This window comes from Nerophis ophidion, linkage group LG04 (genome assembly GCF_033978795.1).
Source record: "Nerophis ophidion isolate RoL-2023_Sa linkage group LG04, RoL_Noph_v1.0, whole genome shotgun sequence".
Lineage (NCBI taxonomy): Eukaryota > Metazoa > Chordata > Actinopteri > Syngnathiformes > Syngnathidae > Nerophis > Nerophis ophidion.
Window position 1 is genome coordinate 13,285,966 of NC_084614.1, and position 23,192 is coordinate 13,309,157.

General features: G+C 40.6%; 1 protein-coding gene across 2 annotated transcripts in view; it reads right to left on the bottom strand.

The window, feature by feature from the left end:
• The window catches only part of pum1 (pumilio RNA-binding family member 1), an 87,875-nt gene extending 69,204 nt beyond the window's left edge, over positions 1–18,671 (bottom strand). For both annotated transcript variants that reach the window (XM_061897102.1, XM_061897100.1), the window contains exon 1: positions 18,514–18,671. In XM_061897102.1, coding sequence (XP_061753086.1) covers positions 18,514–18,647 — 134 coding nt within the window. In that variant the 5' untranslated portion in view covers positions 18,648–18,671. The remainder of the gene's footprint in view (positions 1–18,513) is intronic.
• Between the last annotated feature and the right edge of the window lie 4,521 nt (positions 18,672–23,192).

Below are 23,192 nucleotides of genomic sequence, written 5' to 3' on the forward strand. Positions count from 1 at the left end.
AACGGAAAAGTAGTACCACACAGTTGTCGCTTTAAGACTCCACCGAGAAAGAACAAAAATCCAACAAAAACCACTCCAAGGCGAAAGCCCAGGCAATATAAATAAATGAATAAATGGGTTGTACTTGTATAGCGCTTTTCTACCTTCAAGGTACTCAAAGCGCTTTGACACTATTTCCACATTCACCTATTCATAGACACATTCACACACTGATGGAGGGAGCTGCCATGCAAGGCGCTAACCAGCACCCATCAGGAGCAAGGGTGAAGTGTCTTGCCCAAGGACACAACGGCAGTGACTAGGATGGCAGAAGCGGGAATCGAACCTGCAACCCTCCGGTTGCTGACACGGCCGCTCTACCAACCGAGCTATACCGCCCAAAAGCTACGGTGGAGTTTGGTGTGGCTAGTCTGCACACTTAGCAGCTTGCAGTGAACGGAGGTGCCCTGTCTCAACGCAGCATTTCAGAAGCTCTGGCAGACTGGTAGGCCACTTCAAGCACTCACCACCAGCTTGCAGCACATTTGTGTTACTCATACAAATATGTTAGAGCAGGGCAGATTGAGCCCAGTTTATAATTTCCTGTTTAACCCTATACCACACAGTCTTGCACTAAGGGAGGACTACGTTATTGTGTACTTTATAACTCTGGTATACTCGGGACTGAAGCTGTGTGCCTTCATTGTTTTTGTAGCTGTTGTTTTGAGGCATGTTTAAAAAAAAAAAATAATAATGCACTTTGTGAAAGTCAAAGTATAGTGTTTCTCATAGTTGTAGTGGGTATCAGGATTATCTCAGGGAGAGTATGTCCCAAATTCTAGCTGGCATTTTAGCAAGTTGTGGGCTGCGGCCCATTCAATTCGAGGATTTTATCAGCGAAGGGGAGATTTGTTCCTCAGCAATGCTTTAATTGTGATGAGACTGAAAAATATGCCAAAGCGGACCTATGTTACGGCAAAGGAGGAGGCACTACCGGGACACAAGCCGATGAAGGATAGCCTCACACTGCTAGTTTGTGCTAACATTGGTGGTGACTACGTAAATCCGCTACTTGTTTGTCACTCGCCGCCGTTCAGTCTTGTAATCGTCCAGGAAATTCCTATTCGTATTGATTCTTCACCCATCTCCCCAAACAACTTTGGTAAGTTTTAGAAAAACTAAAACAACTCTTACTTGCTAAACCGTCCCACATGTGATGTCTGCAGGAGTGTTTTCATGCCAGTTTGTACGTACTATCGTAATGTAATGAAGCAAGCATTGTTAGCATTATCTAATATGCTAACACGTTTTAGTGTTTGAGTTAGCATTATTAACTTACAATGCCATTCATTTTGTATTGTTTCAGTTTTGTAAATTCACCAAAACGTCACCGTGGAGTTAGAGTCTGCTTACCTGATTGGAGAGCTAGCTTCCGCGGCTCGTGGGTCTGTGACGATAACTTCTGTTTAGTCTGATCAGCCGTTTTACTGCCGTGTTACAGGAACCATTCGGAAGCAACTAAGGTATGTAAATAAATAAATGATAAATGGGTTGTACTTGTATAGCGCTTTTCTACCTTCAAGGTACTCAAAGCGCTTTGACACTACTTCCACATTTACCCATTCACACACACATTCACACACTGATGGAGGGAGCTGCCATACAAGGCGCCAACCAGCACCCATCAGGAGCAAGGGTGAAGTGTCTTGCTCAGGACACAACGGACGTGACGAGGTTGGTACTAGGTGGGAATTGAACCAGGGATGCTCGGGTTGCGCACGTCCACTCTTCCACTGCGCCACTTTACCAATACATTTTGTAGCAGTATACATTCGCAGCTTCTAGTTTGGTGCTGCTAATATATGTAAACATATTGCGATCTTCTAAAATTGGGTTCGGTGCCACTTAAATACGCTGACTTTCTCGTGACGTCCTGCATCATTGATGTAGTAATATTGTGAAACGCCAGCTCTGTTCGACCGTGCAAACTAGGGATGCACCGATTAATTGGTGACGCAATTTTTTGACGCGGTGATGCAATCAACCAACGTGCAGTGACGTTGGGATATGTTGTGTACCTGTATAAGTGTATGAGGTTACAAGCACACACTTATTGAGATTTAGTGGGGCCTCTGTTTACATTATTAGCCTGTTGTGTAGGCTACCTGTATAAGTGTAAGAGGTTACAAGCACACACTTAATTGAGATTTACTTGAGCCTTCTGTTTACATTATTAGCATATCTACTGTGGCTAAGCAGACTTTTGCCAAAAGGACAATAATTCATTTGTTGTGGGTTTATCCACTTTAATGCACTTAATTGTTTTTTTGGAATGCATGTTTTGTTTGAAGACCTAATATAAATGAAAAACTTTGTGCTTTTTTTGAAAAGCAAAGGCTACTGGAATATTTAAAAAATGTCAATATTCAATAAAAAATTACTTTATTTGAAAAACATGTCTAAATATTTATTCTAGGCTATTTATGCAATATTATAAAAATTGTGAAAAACTGCATTCATTATTCGGCCAAGCGTTTAGATTTTATTCGGCTTCGGCCACAAATTTTCATTTCGGTGCATCCCTAGTGCAAACATCTCACCACATTTTCTCTCTTTTTCAGCTTAAAGACTTGCACAGCTTCTCTTGTCTTTTTTGGGCCCTCTGCTTTCTTTCTCCCTCTTCTTCAAAACAACTCTCACGGCGGTCCACAGTTAGAAGTAGCATCGGCACGGACACCGTACTAACTGTACCTTGCAAGTTAAAAATCAAATGATGAATAAATGATTATCGTCCGGCTATTAGCGCGGCAACTACTAGCGCGCCAGTTGTGCGCCAACAGTTGTCAGCAAGCGATGAGCATGTTGGTTATTTTTTTTACACTGTGGCACTTTGATGTTGTTTGCTCAACGTAAAGTGCTTTTTTACAAATAAAATCTATTATCATACAGGTTACGGAATGTAAACAAAAGTAATTAGGAGGTAGAATGGATTGCTTCCATGAGGTGCATTGCTCGCCCATTTTTAAATGTTACAAAAGCGGATAAAAAACAAAAACCTTCGGTCTTCTTGTCTCTCGTAATGATTGTGAACGATAGGCAGCATTCCCTTTAAAGGGGAACATTATCACCAGACCTATGTAAGCGTCAATATATACCTTCATGGTGCAGAAAAAAAGACCATATATTTTTTAAGCCGATTTCCGAACTCTAAATGGGTGAATTTTGGCGAATTAAACACCTTTCTGTTTATCGTTCTGGAGGGGATGACGTCAGAATGTGACGTCGCCGAGGTAATACAGCCGCCATTTTCATTTTCAACACATTGTAAACATTGGGTCTCAGCTCTGTTATTTTCCGTTTTTTCGACTATTTTTTGGAACCTTGGAGACATCATGCCTCGTCGGTGTGTTGTCGGAGGGTGTAACAACACTAACAGGGAGGGATTCAAGTTGCACCACCGGCCCGAAGATGTGAAAGTGTCTGCTGCCAGACCCCCATTGAATGTACCAAAGTGTCTCCACATTTTACCGGAGATGACAGACATGGCACAGAGCTGTATGGATAACCTGCAGATGCATTTGCAATGATAAATTCAACGAAATCACAAAGGTGAGTTTTGTTGATGTTGACTTATTTGCTAATTAGACATATTTGGTCGCGGCGTGACTGCCAGTTAATCGGTGCTAACATGCTACGCTAATCGACGCTAACATGCTATTTACCGGCGGTGCTAAGGCAGACATGGCACAGAGATGTATGGATAACCTGCAGATGTATTTGTAACGATAAAGTCACAGTAATCACAAAGGTGAGTTTTGTTGATGTTGACTGCCAGCTAATCGATGCTAACATGCTACGCTAATCGATGTTAACATGCTATTTACCGGCGGTGCTAAAGCAGACATGGCACAGAGATGTATGGATAACCTGCAGATGCATTTGCAACTATGTTTCCTTCCACCCACATTTAATGCGAAAAAACACTTACCAATTGACGGATTTAAGTTGCTCCAGTGTCAAAAGGTGCAAAAGTCCTGATCGTTTGGTCCGCACATTTTACCGGCGATGCTAACGCAGCTATTCGGCCATGCTATGGCTATGAATAGCGTCAATAGCTATTCGTTCAATAGCTTCAGTTTCTTCTTCAATACTTTCATACTCCAACCATCCGTTTCAATACATGCGTAATCTGTTGAATCGCTTAAGCCGCTGAAATCAGAGTCTGAATCCGAGCTAATGTCGCTATATCTTGCTTTGCTATTCGCCATTGTTTGTTTGCATTGGCAGCACTGTATGACGTCACAGGGAAATGGCCAGTGGTATCGCAAATAGCGAAAATCAAGCACTTCAAAGCTTTTTTTAGGGATATTCGGAGACCGGTAGGATTTTGAAAAAAATGTCAAAAAATACTACATGCCACTGAGAACTGATTGTTATTGTTTTTAACCCTTTTGAAATTGTGATAATGTTCCCCTTCAAGAGAGCAGACATGTTGCGGCGACATCAAACACACGGTCAATCAGCTTGCTTGTGACCCGTGTGCTGAAGCAGGACTCTGAACCCGGCTCTTAAAACGTCAGAAGAAGGGAATGTCTGTGCAAGGATGACCTGATGATTAAACTCTGTCTTTTTTTGCAAGCGTCGCCGAGGTTGTAGATAACAAGGAAGACAGCACTGCCTGAGGTGGCGACTTGTCCAGGGTGTACACCCCCTTCCGCCCGATTGTAGCTGAGATAAGCACCAGCGACCCCAACAGGATTAAGAGGTAGAAAATGGATGGATGGACAGCAGTGCCAATGGCCAAGAGAGAATAAGAGATTTTGTAGGTTTAACCACAACTCAGTCCATCGTAGGAATGGAATATCAATAAAACAAAGTCTCTAATCTCTTCTTTACAATTGAACACATTTCCAAGCAGATCTTTTCAGTCGGCCGGAAGAGGAGAGAGCGTGTAATCGCACATTCAACACAAATGCTGTTTACAAATGCATTCCCCGCCCCTCGGGATATCTAATGATCGACTTCCCTGTGATGAAGAGCGTATCTTGGAGGCATCTTAAACGTGGACACGGAATAGGATTTATGGTCACGATGGAGTGGATTAAGTGACGTGCAGAGGTTTCAAACGTCATCTAATACTTCACAGCTCTGTTTAGATTGACACAGTCTATGTTTATTATGGCAGTTACATCATACAGAGAGATGTTTATTATAACTTGGCCACCTTATATAACTACAACTCAACTTGCCAGCTAAATTGGTTCTACGACCAAGTTCAGAACGGAAAAACACTGCACCTAGGGCTGGGAGATATATCAATATACTCGATATATCGCGGGTTTGTTTCTGTGCGATATAGAAAATGACTATTGTAATATTCGAGTATACGTTCTCACGCAGTTGCTCTTAAATGCGGTTATTACACTGCATGCTCTTCTCACAGAGACGTAAAGCAGCAGACAGATAGCGGCAGGTAACGTTAGCTGTGATGCTAACGGTGCGGTGCGGGTTGTAATACGAGAGAGAGAAGGTGCGAATGTGGTAACAAATGGAGGAAGAACTAAATTCCCAAGAAAAACAGCCCGGGATCCGTGGTCTGGCGGTGGTTTGGCTTTTAGTGGGAATATCTTCAACAATTATGCGGCAAAAGCATTGCTACAAAAAGTGGCGCCACTGCTAATGTAGCATCATTTGAAAAGTCACCCGCTACAGCAGGGGTCGGGAACCTTTTTGGCTGAGAGAGCCAAGAAGCCAAATATTTTAAAATGTATTTCCCTAAGAGCCATATAATATTTTTTTTAACGCTGAACACAAATGCGTGCATTTTTAAGTAAGACCAACATTTCCAGAGTATAATAGGTCTCTTATTCTTTGTAATAACATTGTTATTCTGAAGCAAACTGTGGAAGAGGCGTGGCCTGCAGGCCTGCAGCAAAGCGGGATGTTGCCAGGACCGGCCTCAAAATCAGCGACAGGTGCGTAGATGGCCCACCTGGGCCTTTTTATCTAATCACCTGTCGCTCTGTTATAAGCAGCAGCCAGGAGGAGAGACAGGGTTGGGGCTGGAGCCAGAGCGCGAGTGAGGACGAAAGAGAAAAAGACAATTGCTGGAAAGCAACTGAGAGACTAATTGAAAAAAACAACAATAGTTTACCCTAAAACAGGCTCTCATGTCGGTGCTTGGTGGTCTGAAGAACCCCCAGGAGGGCAAGCCCAACACTAACCAATAATAAATAAACTACTTCTTACCATTAACGCAACTTCTTGAACATAAAAATGCATGAGAATGTTTTATATTTTGAATGGTATTTTTAACACTATGATTACAAGTGGAATTATTCATTACTTATCCTGTTAAGCAATGTCAGCTCAGTTTTTTTCGAGAGCCAGATGCAGTCATCAAAAGAGCCACATCTGGCTCTAGAGCCATAGGTTCCCTACCCCTGCGCTACAGAATGAAGAGTGCTTTGAAACTCCGCATGTCAACATCTCCGGCCAGTGACAAATCAACAAAATGCCAAAGCCACTAATTCCAGATTAACACCGTATGACAAACAAACTCAACAACAGAAGGAGATAACGTCCGCAGTAACCTACCACGTAGCGAAGTACATACACTACTTGATATTGAGCTCATTTTTATTTGACAGTTATTGAAATATCTTGTGTGACATATTGCACAAAAGTGAACTTTATTTGTTTTAAACTGTTGTCGTGGCGCTCTGTTCAAAAAGTGCACTTTAATTTGGTGTTGTTTTGATATGTCATGTTAGTGACATCATGCACAAAAGTGCACTCATAGCTTGTTTTAAAATGTCTTTTGATGATCTTGCACTTTCTGCTTTGAAACGACATGAATGTTTGTGCCACTGCTTAATAACTGTTTAATAAATACACTTTTAGTTGTTTGATTTTCTGCATGAAAGTTTCAAAGTAGCATATATTAATGCAGCATGAAGAAGAATGTTTTAATGTAGACACAAAGAATCATCCTACTGCTGTGATTATATGCATCAAGTGTTCATTCAAACAAAATATGGAGATATATATGGTGTATCGCGACATGGCCTAAAAATATCCAGATATTAAAAATAGGCCATATCGCCCAGCCATAACTGCACTGAAATCAATTGAAATACCTGTAAACCCGTGCTTAGCCCTCCAAAACACCACTTTTAACATGTAAGAAAAGCTAATCAGTAGAATGCACTTCAACTACAGTAGTATTATCAAGTACAGTGTTCACCTGTCACGTTGCGGTTCAGTGCATGAAGGGTTTAAAGTAGGGCTGGGTGATATGCCCTTTCATTTATATCTCAATATTTTTAAGCTATCGCGATACACGATATATATCTCCATATTTTTCCTTGGCCTTGAATGAACACTTGATGCATATAATCACAGCTGTATGATGATTCTATGTGTCTACATTAAAACATTCTTCTTCATACTGCATTAATATATATACTACTTTTAATCCATCATCCAGGGAACTCACAATTAAGTCAATTTAGCAAAAGTGTATTTATTAAACAGTTATTAAGCAGTGGCACGAACTTTCATGTCATTTCAACAAAAAAAAGTGCAAGATTGTCAGAGACATTTTAAAACAAGCCATTAGTGCACTTTTGTGCATGATGTCGCTAAGATGAAATTTCAAAACTCTAAATTAAAAGTGCACTATATGTACAGAACCCCATTGCAATAGTTTAAAACAAATAAAGTGCACTTTTGTGCATGATGTCACACAAGATATTTCAATAAGTGTCAAATAAAAATGAGCTGCACAATAGGAAATCAAATAGTGTATGTCCTTCGCTATGTGGTAGGTTCCTGCGGATGTTATCTACTTCTGTTGTTGACTATGATTTTTTCCATACAGTGTTGATCTGGAAATGGTGGCTTCGGCATTTTGTTGGTGTGGCACCGAACAGAGATGTTGACATGCGGAGTAAGCACTCTTCATTCTATAGCAGGTGACTTTTCAAAAGATGCTATATATAAGAAATAATGCTACTTTTGGTAGCAACACTTTTGCCCCACACTTGACAAATTACGCATGTCTGTTTGACATCTTCCCGCTTGAAGCCAAACCACCAAAAGACGATGGACCCCCTGCTGTTTTTCTAGACCGCTGATAAGACACCACGCTCACCCTTAAGAGCACAGTTGTAACTTCCTGGCACTAAACCTGCAGACAATTTAATCTACTGTACATTTTCACACTTTATTAACCATTAATTACTTATTCTTAATTTTTTGCACCTTAATTTTAGGAGCTTTATTGTCAAGTGTTCAATGTGATTTGACTGTTTTGTTTATATTGTTTTCCATGCTTGTGTTAACATTTCCTTTCTGCCGCCAAAGCTGAGTAAAATTAAATTTCATTCCATACAAATTTTGCGTCTTATTTTCCATATGAGACGGCGTGGCGCATTTGGGAGAGTGGCCGTGCCAGCAACCTGAGGGTTCCTGGTTCAATCCCCACCTACCACCAACCTCGTCAGGTCCATTGTGTCCTTGAGCAAGACACTTCACCCTTGCTCCCGATGGGTCGTGGTTAGGGCCTTGCACGCCATCAGTGTGTGAATGGGTGAATGTGGAAGTAGTGTCAAAACGCTTTGAGTACCTTGAAGGTAGAAAAGCGCTCTATACAAGTACAACCCATTTATAGGTGATCAAACTGATCAATATTACATGTGGTGATACAGCTTTCAGCCCTAATTATACTATAACTTTCAGTCAAATTATGCAGATAATATATTGTGATTAGAGATGTCCAATGAAATCGGACGGCCGATAAATCCTGTAATATCGGAAATGAACGGTATCGGTTTCAAAAAGTAAAATGTATGACTTTTTAAAACGCCGCTGTGTACACAGATGTAGGGAGAAGTACAGAGCGCCAATACACCTTAAAGGCCGACTGAAATTAGATTTTCTTATTTAAACGGGGATAGCAGCTCCATTCTATATGTCATACTTGATCATTTCGCGATATTGCCATATTTTTGCTGAAAGGATTTAATAGAGAACATCCACGATAAAGTTCGCAACTTTTGGTCGCCGATAAAAAAGCCTTGCCTGTACCGGAAGTCGCAGACGATGACGTCACAAGGGTGACCTCAAGGGTAATGGGAGCCTCCAGCAGCAAGAGCTATTCGGACCGAGAAAACGACAAATTCTCCATTAATTTGAGCGAGGATGAAAGATTTGTGGATGATGATAATGATAACGAAGGACTAGAAAAAAAATACAAAAAAATAAAGTTAAAAAAAAAAAAAGGCGATTGCATTGGGACGGATTCAGATGTTTTTAGACACATTTACTAGGATAATTCTGGGAAATCCCTTATCCATCTATTCTGTTGCTGGTGTTTTAGTGAGATTAAATAGTACCTGATAGCCGGAACCCGCTGCCTTGTGGTACCTTTGGGAGAAGGAAAGGCTACGGGAGAAAACCCAGACAGAAAATCAGGAGTGGAGCCCCTGAGGCGACTGGGTGTCATTGCTGACCCCCTGCCAGCAGCTCCTGCAGCCAAGCCGATGCCGGATGTATTGCCTTGCTTTCCTCTGGGCCACATCAACACAGCCGAGAGGGGGATCTTGATGTCTGGGCAACTCAAGATCTCCATACATTTCTGCCCAGGCTTGCGCCACGGAGAGGTCACTCCAGCCTCCCCTCAAAAGGGAGGAAACAACACGGAAGCAAGAAAGAATGAACTCCCCCAGGCGCAACCCATCGTCACTACTGACGGACGGATGCCTATGAGTCGGAAGGGTGTCTCCACGGGTGTCTTGACGCCAGTCGACAGCAGATACAAGGACGGCTAAAGCTCAGCTGATCTCCGGTAAGAGGCGACTTTTTACCACAATTTTCCCACCGAAACCTGCTGGTTGACAAGTGGTCGGGAACCATGTTCGCTTGACCGCTCTGATCCATCGTAAAGCTTCACCTCCGGGAATTTTAAACAAGGAAACACCGTGTGTTTGTGTGGCTAAAGGCTAAAGCTTCCCACCTACATCTTTCTTCTTTGACGTCTCAATTATTAATTGAACAAATTGCAAAAGATTCAGCAACACAGATGTCCAGAATACTGTTTAATTATGCGATGAAAAGAGACGACTTTTAGCCGCAAGTGGTGCTGCGCTAATATGTCCTCTACAGTCCGTGACGTGACGCGCACGCGTCATCATTCCGCGATGTTTCCAACAATAAACTCTGCGGGGAATTTAAAATTGTAATTTAGTAAAGTAAAAAGGTCGTATTGGCATGTGTTGCAATGTTAATATTTCATCATTGATATATAAACTATCAGACTGCGTGGTTGCTAGTAGTGGCTTTCAGTAGGCCTTTAAAAAGCACTGCCCTTCCGTGCCGGCCTAATCACATATTATCTACGACTTTTCACACACACAAGTGAATGCAAGGCATACTTGGTCAACAGACATACAGGTCACACTGAGGGTGGCCGTATAAACAACTTTAACACTGTTACAAATATGCACACCTAACAAGAATGACAAACACATTTCGGGAGAACAAATACCCAGAACCCCCTTGCAGCACTAACTCTTTCTGGACGCTACAATATGCAACACCCCCGCTATCCCCTAAAAAACCCCGCCCACCTCAACCTCCTCATGCTCTCTCAGGGAGAGCATGTCCCAAATTCCAAGCTGCTGTTTTGAGGCAAGTTAAAAGAAAAAATAATGCACTTTGTGACTTCAATAATAAATATGGCAGTGCCATGTTGGCATTTTCTTCCATAACTTGAGTTGATTTATTTTGAAAAACCTTGTTACATTGTTTAATGCATCCAGCGGGGCATCACAACAAAATGAGGCATAATAATAATGTGTTCATTCCACGACTGTATATATCGGTATCGGTAATTTAGAGTTGGACAATATCGGATATCTGCAAAAAAGCCATTATCGGACAGCTCTAATTGTGATATATATAGTTAGCGCCGGATGTATCGCAATATCAAAATCGACAAACGCTTCCAAAAACATGGGACGTCAAAAAGAGGCTGCACCTGTCACTCAGACACATGTCAAACCCCACCGTTATCATCTCCTTTATGGGAAACTTTCTTCAGGCTGGCGCTGATGGCGAGACAGTGTCTTTTTTATTTTTATACCTTTGTTTTTTACACCAGTAGGATTCAATCACTGTCAGAAAGGAACCAGTTTGGAGACCGAAAAAGCTCTGTATGGCAGTGTTTTTCAACTATTGTGCCGTGGGAAATTATGCAAATTCACCTAGCTGGTCGAAAAAATATTTTTTTGCAAACCGATAATTATAATGTGCCGTTGTCGAATGTGTGTGCAGTGCAGAGCTCAGCAGGGCAACCATGTAATACTCCATATCAGTAAGTAGTTCATTGCTTTGTAGAAGTCAGAAAGCGTCGGGTGAGACGAGGATGGTTTGTCGTGAACCCAATATGCACAGCATGGCGGAAGGCAAGGTGCAGGTAAAAGGTATGCAACGCTTAAAACAAAAATGAACAAGCAAGTCTCACTGGAAAAGGCACTGAAGCATAGGGATGGCTATGCAAAATGAAAGTAAAACTGAACCGGCGCAAAGTAAACAAAAAAACCGAATGCTGGACGACAGCAAAGACTTACGTGTCCACAATCAACAATGTCTCCACAAACAAGGATAGCGTCCGCACAACTGAAACGGTCTTAATTGCGAAAACAAAGCAAGTGCAGGGAATAGCGCTCAAAAGGAAGGCATGAAGCTGCAACAGAAAAACACCATCAAAAACAGGAAGGACCACCAAAATAACAGCGCAAGACAGGAACTAAAGCCCTACACCAGGGGTAGGGAACCTACGGCTCTAGAGCCAGATGTGGCTCTTTTGATGACTGCATCTGGCTCTCGGATAAATCTGCGCTGACGTTGCTTAAAACGATAAGTAATGAATAATTCCACTTGTAATCACAGTGTTAAAAATATAAAACATTCTCATGCATTTTTAATCCATCCGTTTTTCTACTGCACCTGTTCAAGAAGTTGCGTTAATGGTAAGAAGTTATTTATTTATTATTGGTTAGTGTGGGGCTTGCCCTCCTGGGAGTTCTTCGGACCACCAAGCACCGACATGAGAGCCTGTTTCAGGGTAACAATATTGTTTTATTCTTCGATAAGTCTCTCAGTTGCTTTCCAGCAATTGTATTTCCAGCCCCAACCCCTTCTCTCCTCTCCTGGCTGCCGCTTATAACAGAGCGACAGGTGATGAGATAACAAGGCCCAGGTGGGCCATCTACGCAACTGTCGCTGATTTCGAAACCGGTCCTGACACATCCCAGTTCGATGCAGGTCCGCAGGCCACGCCCCCTCCACAGTTAGCTTCAGAATAACGATGTTATTACAAAGAATAAGAGACCTATTATACTCTAGAAATGTTGGTCTTACTTAAAAATGCACTTGTTTAGTTGTGTTCAGTGTTAAAAAAAATATTATATGGCTCTTACGGAAATATATTTTAAAATATTTGGCTTTTTGGCTCTCTCAGCCAAAAAGGTTCCCGACCCCTGCCCTACACACTGGAAAACAAGGCACGACAACCTGGTTGAATTTCATTTTTTAACATTTTCTGCAGGTGGTGTGCCTGCGGATTTATTTTTTGTATTAAAACAATGTCCCTTGGCTCAAAAAAGGTTGAAAAAATACTGCCGTATAGGAAGTAAAAATGGCTGCTGAGAAGGGAAAACACTTTACACTTTAAAGTCCTACTGAAAGCCACTACTAGCGACCACGCAGTCTGATAGTTTATATATCAATGATGAAATATTAACATTGCAAAACATGCCAATACGGCCTTTTTAGTTTACTAAATTGCTATTTTAAATTTTGCGCGAAGTATCCTGTTAAAAACGTTGCGGTATGATGACGCGTCTCTGTCATGCCTGTGAAGCAGGTCTTATGTGTGATCATGTTATGTTTGGTTTTTTGGACATTCAGCTCTTGCGTTTGCACTTCCTTGTTTTCTTTGTCACCATGGCTACTCATTAGATCCCACCTTGTCACGCCCCTGCCCTCAGTCCCGCAACTGTTTCTCATTACCACAGCTACTATTTAAATCATTTACTTTCTGTCCATCGGTCTGGGAACTTTGCATTTTGCCTTCATATTGCTTACTGCACATCCTTCATGCCCTCGATCGCCTGCCACGCACCTTGCTGTTCATGCCTCTTGTTTTTGTCACAGTAAGTGTTTTGTTTTAGTTGTTTATAGCCATGCCATCGTGCTGTTTTTGTTTATAGTTCATTCATGCCTTTGAGCAAGTGTTTTGGTTTCACGTTTATAGTTATAGCCTAGTATTATACCTCCTTGGGAGCGCCCTTTGTTTGATTATTTTTGTATTTAGTGTATAAATAAATAACCATGTACCTGAACTCACGCCTGGCTCGCCCCGTGTCCTCTCTGCATCGAAGAAGCAAAATTAATCCACGCCAAAGTCCTGACAGTCTCGGGTTGTAGCGGACATTTGGATCCAGCACCGATCCCAGCTATAAGTCGTCTGCTTTAATCGCATAAATACACAATATTCTGGACATCTGTGTTGCTGAATCTTTTGCAATTTGTTCAATTAATAATGGAGACGTCAAAGAAGAAAGATGTAGGTGGGAAGCGGTGTATTGCAGCCGCCTTTAGCAACACAAACACAGCCGGTGTTTCCTTGTTTACATTCCCGAAGGTGAAGCTTTATTATGGAACAGAGCGGTCAAGCGAACATGGTTCCCGACCACATGTCAACCGGCAGGTTTCGGTGAGAAAAGTGTGGTAATAAGTCAGCTCTTACCGTAGACATGAGCGGAGCTTGCGTCCTCCTGCAGCTGCGGACTCTCTTGCCTCTTCCCACCAGAGACACTGGCGGTCACCACACCTCTCCGACTTTCAGGTACGACCATATAATCTCACTAAAACACTAGTAACACAATAAGCAGATAAGGGATTTTCCAGAATTATCCTAGTAAATGTATCTTATATCATCTGAATGGCTCCCACTGCCCTCGCCTTTTTTTTCTTCTAGTCCTTCACTCTCACTATCCTCATCCACGAATCTTTCATCCTCGTTTAAATTAATGGGGAAATCGTCGATTTCTCGGTCTGGATCGCTCTTGCTTCTGGTGGCCATGATTGTAAACAATGTTCAGATGTGAGGAGCTCCACAACCCGTGACGTCACAAGCACATCATCTGCTACTTCCGGTACAGTCAAGGCTTTTTTTTATTAGCGACCAAAAGTTGCCAACTTTATCGTCGATGTTCTCTACTAAATCCTTTCAGCAAAAATATGGCGATATGGCGAAATGATCAAGTATGACACATAGAATGGACCTGCTATCCCTGTTTAAATAAGAACATCTCATTTCAGTAGGCTTTTCATATGCACGAGTCAATGTGTAACTGATATTACCTTTTTACCCAGCTAGCTTTAATCAATAACAAAAAAAGAAATCAGCAGTTTTGCACGCCTGTCCCTGGACTGTAGACCAGTGATTTTCAACCACTGTGCCGCGAGATATTGTCTGGTGTGCCGTGGGAAATTAAGCAACTTTACCTAATTGGTTCAAAAAATATTTTTTGCAAATCAATAATCAAAGTAATGTGCCGTTATTTAGTGCCTGTGCTGTGTAGAGCTTGGCAGGGTAATCTTGTTATAGTCCATACCAGTAGGTGGCAGCAGGTAGTTCATTGCTCTGTAGAAGTCGGAACAAGTTGAGGATGGTTTGTCGTGATCCCAATATGCAGAGCAAAGCGGGAGACAGCGTGCAGGTAAAAAGGTATGTAACGCTTAAACCAAAAATTAACAAAAGGCAAGTCCCGCTAGGAAAAGGCACTGAAGTATAATCATGGCTATGTAAAAGAAAAGTAAAACTGAACTGGCTACAAAGTCAACAAAAACAAAATGCTGGACGACAGCAAAAACTTACACATCCATACATGACAATCAACAATGTCCCCACAAAGAAGGATCGCGTACGCACAATTTAAATTGTTTTGATTGGGAAAACAAATCAGTTGCGGGGAATAACACGCAAAGGAGGGCGTGAAGCTGCTACTGGAGAACAACAAAACAGGAAAGGTCACCAAAATAACAGCGCACGACATACAGGAAACAACAAACTCAAAATAAGGCACGACAACCTGGTGGAGTTTCATTTTTTTTAACATTTTCTGCAGGTGGTGTGCCTCCATATTTTTGTTATGAAAAAAATGTGCCTTGACTCAAAAAAGGTTGAAAAACACTGCTGTAGCCCAGTGTTTTTCAACCTTTTTTGAGACAAGGCACATTTTTTGCGTTGAAAAAATCTGGAGGCACACCGCCAGCAGAAATCATTAAATAACAAATCTCAGTTGACATTTAAAAGTTGTTGTAGCAATTGTTGGATACGACTTTAAACCATAACCAAGCAATATATGTCTTGTCTCAAAGTAGGTGTACTGTCACCACCTGTCACATCACACCCTGACTTATTTTGACTTTTCCTGTGTGTAGTGTTTTAGTTCCTGTCTTAGCTCCTTTTTTGCTGTCTTTTTCTCTTTTTTTTGGTATTTTCCTGGAGCACTTTCATGTCTTCCTTTGAGCGATTTTTCCCGCATCTACTTAGTGTTAGCAATCAAGAATATTTCAGTCGTATTTATCCTTCTTTGTGGGGACATTGTCGATTGTCATGTCATGTTCGGATGTGGACGTCGCCTTTGCTCCACAGTAAGTCTTTGCTGTCGTCCAGCATTCAATTTTTGTTTACTTCGTAGCCAGTTCAGTTTTACTTTGGTTCTGCATAGCCTTCCCCAAGCCTCAATGCCTTTTCTTAGGGGTAGTCACCTTTTGTTTATTTTTGGTTTAAGCATTAAACACCTTTTTACCTGCACGGTGCCTCCCACTCATCCCGACATCTGCAAAGCAATTAGCTACCGGCTGCCAGCTACTGATATGGAGGAATATTACACGGTCACTGCCGAGCTTTCGACAGCACGACACTCATTATTTGCAGACTATAATTACTGGTGTGCAAAAAATATTTTTAACCCAAATAGGTGAAAATACATAATCTCCCACGGCACACCAGACTGTATCTCACGCCACACAGTGGTTGAAAAACACTGCTGTAGACAGCACTCAAACAATGCTGGGACATTATTATTACCTGGAGCAGAAAGACTTGTTAGCAATCTTTGCATGAACACACACCCTGTAGAGTCTAGACAAAGACACACCTGACTTAGGTAGAAAAAGACAAAATAAAAAACAACAAAGCGCCGGGTGTTGTTGAGCAGTCAGGTAAGACACAGCATCTGGAAATCCACAAAAGTTGTTTACCAACAAGACGCACAGGCGGCTTCCAACACCCGGAAACGAGCTCTCTTCGCCGAGCAAGACATCACCGAGAACCGTGCATACCTCACGGAATTTTTTGCATCTGTTTTTTTAAACATTATTTTTTTTGTTACATGAAATACCGCTGACAAATAAATTACATTAAATTGTATTTAATTCAACTTGATTTACCGGAAGTACTTTTTTTTGTACTGATTCTTTTGCCGTTTAGTTTTTTTGCACATTATTTTTTTCCCCATCAAATTCCGCTGACAAAAAGTCTAATTTAATTTAAGTTAATTTACCAGGTGTCGATTTTGAGTTTGAAGCAACAAATACTTTTGTACAGAACTTTTTTTTTTTTTACACTGAATTTAACAGATTTTTTGCACGTAATTTTTTTACATCAAATTCCGCTGACAATTAAATTAAATAAAATGCATTTTAAATCAATGTAATGTAATTAAATTTCATCTACTGTATGCAATGATTTTTTTTTTTACACTGAATTTATTTAACTGAATTTTTTGCATTTGTTTTTTTAAACTTTTTTTTTTTTTTTAACTCAAATACCGCTGATAAATTAAATTAAACTTGATTTACCAGAAGTGGATCCTGAGTTATGAAGCAACAAATACTTCTGTACTTATTTTTTGACTTAGGTAGAAAAAGACAAAATAAAAAACAATAAAGCGCCGGGTGTTGTTGAACAGGCAGACACAACACCGGGAAATCCACAAAAATCGTTCACCAACAAGACGCACAAGCGGCTTCCAAAACCCGGAAATGAGCTCTCTTCGCCGGGCAAGACATCACCGAGAACCGTGCAAACCTCACTGAATTTTTTGCATTATTTTTTTTTAAACATTATTTTTTTTACATGAAATACCGCTGACAGATGAATTAAATTACGTTAAATTTGATTTCATTAAACTTTATCGTAAGTACTTTTTTTTTTTTTTAATTTACACTGATTTTTGGGCGTTTGGTTTTTTGCACATCATTTTTTTTACATCAAATTCCGCTGACAAAAAAAATCTAATTTAATTTAATATAATTTAAGTTAATTTACCAGATGCAGATTTAGAGTTTGAAGCAACAAATACTTTTGTACAGAACTTTTTTTTTTTTACACTGAAATTTGTGTAACGGATTTTTTGGGGCGTTTGGCTTTTTGCACATAATTTTTTTTACATCAAATTCCACTGACAAATTAAATTGAATAAAATGTATTTTAATTTAATGTAATTCAATTACATTTAATCTACTGTATGCAATGATTTTTTTTACACTGAATTTAACTGAACTTTTTGCATTTGTTTTTTTAAAAACATATATATATATATATATATATATATTTTTTTTTTTTTTAAATAAAATACCGCTGACAGTTAAATTAAATTAAACTGGATTTACCAGAAGTGGATCTTAAGTGATGCAGAAACAAATACTTCTGTACTTATTTTGTAGAAAAAGACAAAATAAAGAACAATAAAGCGCCGGGTGTTGTTGAACAGTCAGGTAAGACACAACACCGGGAAATCCACAAAAGTCGTTTACCAACAAGACGCACAGGCGGCTTCCAACACCCGGAAACGAGCGCTCTTCGCCGGGCAAGACATCACCGAGCACCGGCCACATTGTGCGGTGTCACCTGGCACGTATACGCCGGTGGGAGCGTTCGCTGTCCCGGCGGCGAACCCTCTCCACCTCCGTGGCAGACATGACACAAGAAAAGCGAGACGGAATGGGGGACAATCGGTACTAACGTATCCCCGTCTTCCCTCGCACCATGTTGGGGGTTCGTCAGGTGGCCGTGTTCGGGCGACAATAACACGGCCTCCGGCAAACCGCCGGGTGAGCCGGTGAGCAAACATGGGCGCCGCAAACGAATGTTTTGTAACACAAAGCCGTGTTGCCGTTACGGCTAGCCCGAGAGGAGGCTCTCTGTGCCGGCGAGTCGAGCCCGCAGCCCCCCACAGGTATTCGGGTTAACAAAGGCCGCCGAGCTGTCTGGGGCAGAAGACCGACACAACGGGAGGAAAGGGGGGGGCAGGCTGTAGTCGTGAGTCGGCTCCGTCTTCCGAAAACACTCCCTTAAGCCCCGCTCACGACCGCCATTGCGACAATATCCGCACCCGGGGGTGGCTCGCAAGCACTCGGACGTGTCCCCCCCGGCGAGGGGGTCTTACTCACCGGCGGAGAGGGTGGATGGTCGCGGATTTCGGCCCCAGTTTCTCTCTGGCACCCCAGGATTTCACTCCGACAACATGGCGGCTCGGCGGAGGAGTAGACGCGAGCGCTGCATGATGGGAAGCATGGTGCTTCATTGCGCCAAGCCGGGGGGGGGGGGGGGGGCCGGCCCCGGTCCGCTCCTTTGTTATGCTGCGTGCTGCGTTCGAGGACCTCATTCACGCTGTTTAGTCAATGGCATGATGCGTTCGCGGACGCCGGCGTTCGAGGGGCGGCACCGTGGGCGAACGCCATTTATTTGTCTTTTGCTCATTTAAATACGCGTTAATAGCGGTCATATGGTGCGTTTCCATGGCAACTTGCTGCGGTCACGCACATGGTTGTTTACCCCCCCCTCTCAAAAAAAAAAAAAAAAAAGAGGCCCAAAACAAAACGTTCGCCGGAGCCAGATGGACCTGGGCCGGCTTCCCTCGGGTGGCCCAGACCGGACAAGGAAACACTTTAGCGGAGGGTGTGGGGCGGGGGGGTGACGTCATGCAGACAGACGGTCGCCATGGCAACACTGTACCGTCCCATGGATCACAACGAAATGATGACATATTGACAGTTACTCACATGATTTTATCGCAGGGTTGTCCAAACTTTTTCCACCTGAAAAGGAAAACATGCAGGGCCATTTTCATATTTTCTTTAATTTAAAAAGACCAAAACAATAGGGCTCCCTGGGCCCGAAAGAGTCTTACCCATGAAAATGTTACCAATAAATAATGTATTATTCTTATTATTATGATAATTATTAATATTATTATTACTACTAACTTCAGGTCTGTCTGTTAATATAACGTTTGTTTAATGTTTCATGCCTTTTTTATCGAAACAAAATAAAAAAATTGTGGCCAAAAAATTAAATTTGCAGTATTGTCCCCACAAATTTACAAATATATATATATATATATATATATATATATATATATATATATATATATATATATGTATACACACACACAAACGCATTCATATATATATATACATATATATATATACATATATATACATATATACATATATATATGTATATATATATATGAATGCGTTTGTGTGTGTGTATACATATATATATATATATATATATATATATATATATATGTATACACACACACAAACACATTCATATATATACACACACACACACATTCATATATGAATAAACACACATATATATACATATATACACATATATATGTGTCTGTATAGATATATACACACACATATATATATACATACAATGTATATATATGTGTGTATATATATTTATACACACACATATATATATACACATATATACACGTATACATATATATACAACTATATATATACATATATATATATATACAACTATATATATATATACACTCATATATATATATACATATACACATGTATATAAACATATATACACACACATACATATACATTATATATATATACACACACAGATATATATACACAACTATATATAAATATACATACACACACATATATACATATACACACAAATATATACACATCTATATACACACATACATACACACACACATACATACATATATATACACAAATAAATACACACACCTATATATACAACTGTATATATTAGGGCTGGGCAACGATTAAAAATTTTAATCGAAGTTAATCGCACTATTTCTCAGATTAATCGCGATCAACTGCATTGTATACGCAAAGCCCAATAATGAATTCAAAAGTAGTGTGTAGTGCACCTTTATTGGAATATTCTCCCACATGAACAAAAGCGCCAAAACATTTGTTGTGCAAACACAATTTAAATCAGTCCTTGTTAAACAGTAGCAGTTAAATAGCATATTTTATGAAAATCAACTCAAAAAATGTAAATACAAACATTTAAGCTTATTACTACCACTGCCAGGGTATTTAAGTTATCCTGTTTGTTATGGAAAATAAATATAATCTGCATACAAATCTCTGAGCCACAATCATAACATCTGAACAGGCAATTTCTGAGGTAACAGCAGAAACATTTTTTTTATCAGGGATCTTATGTTTAAAAAACCTATATTATAGGTAGTGGGCTGTTTTAGGGAATTTTTGATCAAATTATCCGTAGTAGCAATATTAATAATGTTGTGTTTATTCTGCGTAGTGCACTTAAAATAATTATGACCATATCTAGGAATTGATATGATGGGAATTTTCCGATTGTTTGCTTGGTGCTTTGATAAACTGAACGCATATACATGGTACTATATTGTGATGTTATGAGCCAGGGAAAAAAAAGAACTACCCTACCCAGCATGCAACAGGAGTGACGAGCATGCGCGATAGCCCGGTATAGGTTGTTGTGTGTCGCCATGACGGCATCTTGTATGTTGTGATATGCACGCTCTGAAAGTAAACGTTAAGAACTCAGCCAACACTCCTCGTCTGCATTATTGATAAATAGACAGACAACACATATACTCCGCTGCTTCACAGGCCGCTGGATGTAGCCGGCAAAGTATTCCCATGCTAGCTAGCCGGCCTAGCAAGCACGCGTCATTCAGTCCAAAACGGCCCGATCTATCCACATTCAGAATTGTCTGGCGGTCGTAAGTGATCCCGGAGTGACCACGCTGTAAGCCAGCCATGAAATTTGCAGAAATGTCCGGTATTTTTGCCAAATGTTCCATCTTTAGCAAGAGCCCCTCGACGCCGGGCGACGCCATCTTGTTAAGAAAAGGCGTTAACAAAATAAAAGCATGTAAACAACATACGCAAATGTGCGATAAAATAATTGTCGGCGTTAATAGATTGATGAGTTAACGAGTAATTAACGCATTAATTTGCCCACCCCTAATATATATGAATATACATACAAACGCACACACATATATATATTCTGTATATATATATATATATATACTGTATATGTATATATATAATATATATATATATATAATATATAATATATAATCATTATTGTCACAGACGCAACCCTAACCCTAACCCTAACCCTAACCTAACCCTAAGCGGTGGATGTCGGGCGGGTCTGGCATGGTGCTGTGGGGGTTCGGTCCGCGGTGGATCCGGCGTGGTCGCGGGAGTCCAGTCCGGGGCGGGTCCAGCTCAGCAGCGAGAGTCCCGTTCATTATTGTCACCGATGTCCCACTGGGTGTGAGTTTTCCTTGCCCTTATGTGGGCCTACCGAGGATGTCGTGGTGGTTTGTGCAGCCCTTTGAGACACTAGTGATTTAGGGCTATATAAGTAAACATTGATTGATTGATTGATATATATATATATATATATATATATATATATGTATATATATACATATATACACATATATAGCCGTGCGATGAGGTAGCAACTTGTCCAGGGTGTACACCTCCTTCCGCCCGATTGTTGCCGGAAAAGGCACCAGCACCCCCCACGACCCCAAAGGGAATAAGCGTCAGAAAATGGATGGATGGATACACATATATATACACATAAAGTATATACATATATATATATATATATATACAACTACAGTGTGTGTATATATATATATATATATGTATACACATATATGTATACATATATATATATACATATACATATATATGTATATGTATATATATATATATATATATATATATATATATGTGTGTGTGTGGGTCTTGTTATGTGCTAACTAACATGCCAGCATGCTAACCTTTTTGAGCTAATTTTACAATTTAGCTTTAGCCATACACCTAAGAGACATACAGCTTGGTACGTGACACATGCTATATTTTGGTTGCTATTTTTACAACCATTTACCCCGAAGTCATATAACTTGGCTAATGTTAGCATGCTGTTATTTAAATGCTAACTATTTTAGCAAATGTTACACTTTTTTTTTTAGATCATTTCTCAGCCGTACACTTTAGAGTCATACAACTTGGTACGTGACACATGCTTGTTTTTGTTTACTAATTTTACAAACATTTACCCCAAAGACATTTAACTTGGGTCTTGACATATGCTAATGTTAGCATGCTACTATTAACATGCTAACTATTTTAACAAATTTTACACTTAAGCTAATTTCTCAGCCGTACACCTAAAAGTCATATAACTTGGTACTTGACATATGCTGTTAGCATGCTAACTTTTTTGTGCTTATTTTGCAAACATTTACCCCAAAGCCATATAAATTGGGTCTTGGCATGTGCTAACTTTTGCCATGCTAACACTAGCATGCTAACACTTTTGCTCAATTTTCCTTTAAGAATATTTAACCATGACTTTCTTGGATTGCCTGGGTGTGAAACATACTTGCCAACCCTCCCGGATTTTCCGGGAGACTCCCGAAATTCAGCACCTCTCCCGGGACAAATTTTCTCCCGAAATTCAGGCGGAGCTGAAGGCCACGCCCCTTCCAGTTCCATGCGGACCTGAGTGAGGACAGCCTGTTTTCACGTCCGCTTTCCCACAATATAAACAGCGTGTTTGCCCACTGACGTTATAACTGTAGAATGATCGAGGGGGAGTTCTTGGTTTCTTATGTGGGTTTATTGTTAGGCAGTTTCATTAACGCCCTCCCAGCGCTGTAACAACACACAACAACAGCAGTCACGTTTTCGTCTACCGTGAAGCAGTTCGTCCGCCTTAAACAGCAATGTTGTGACACTCTTAAACAGGA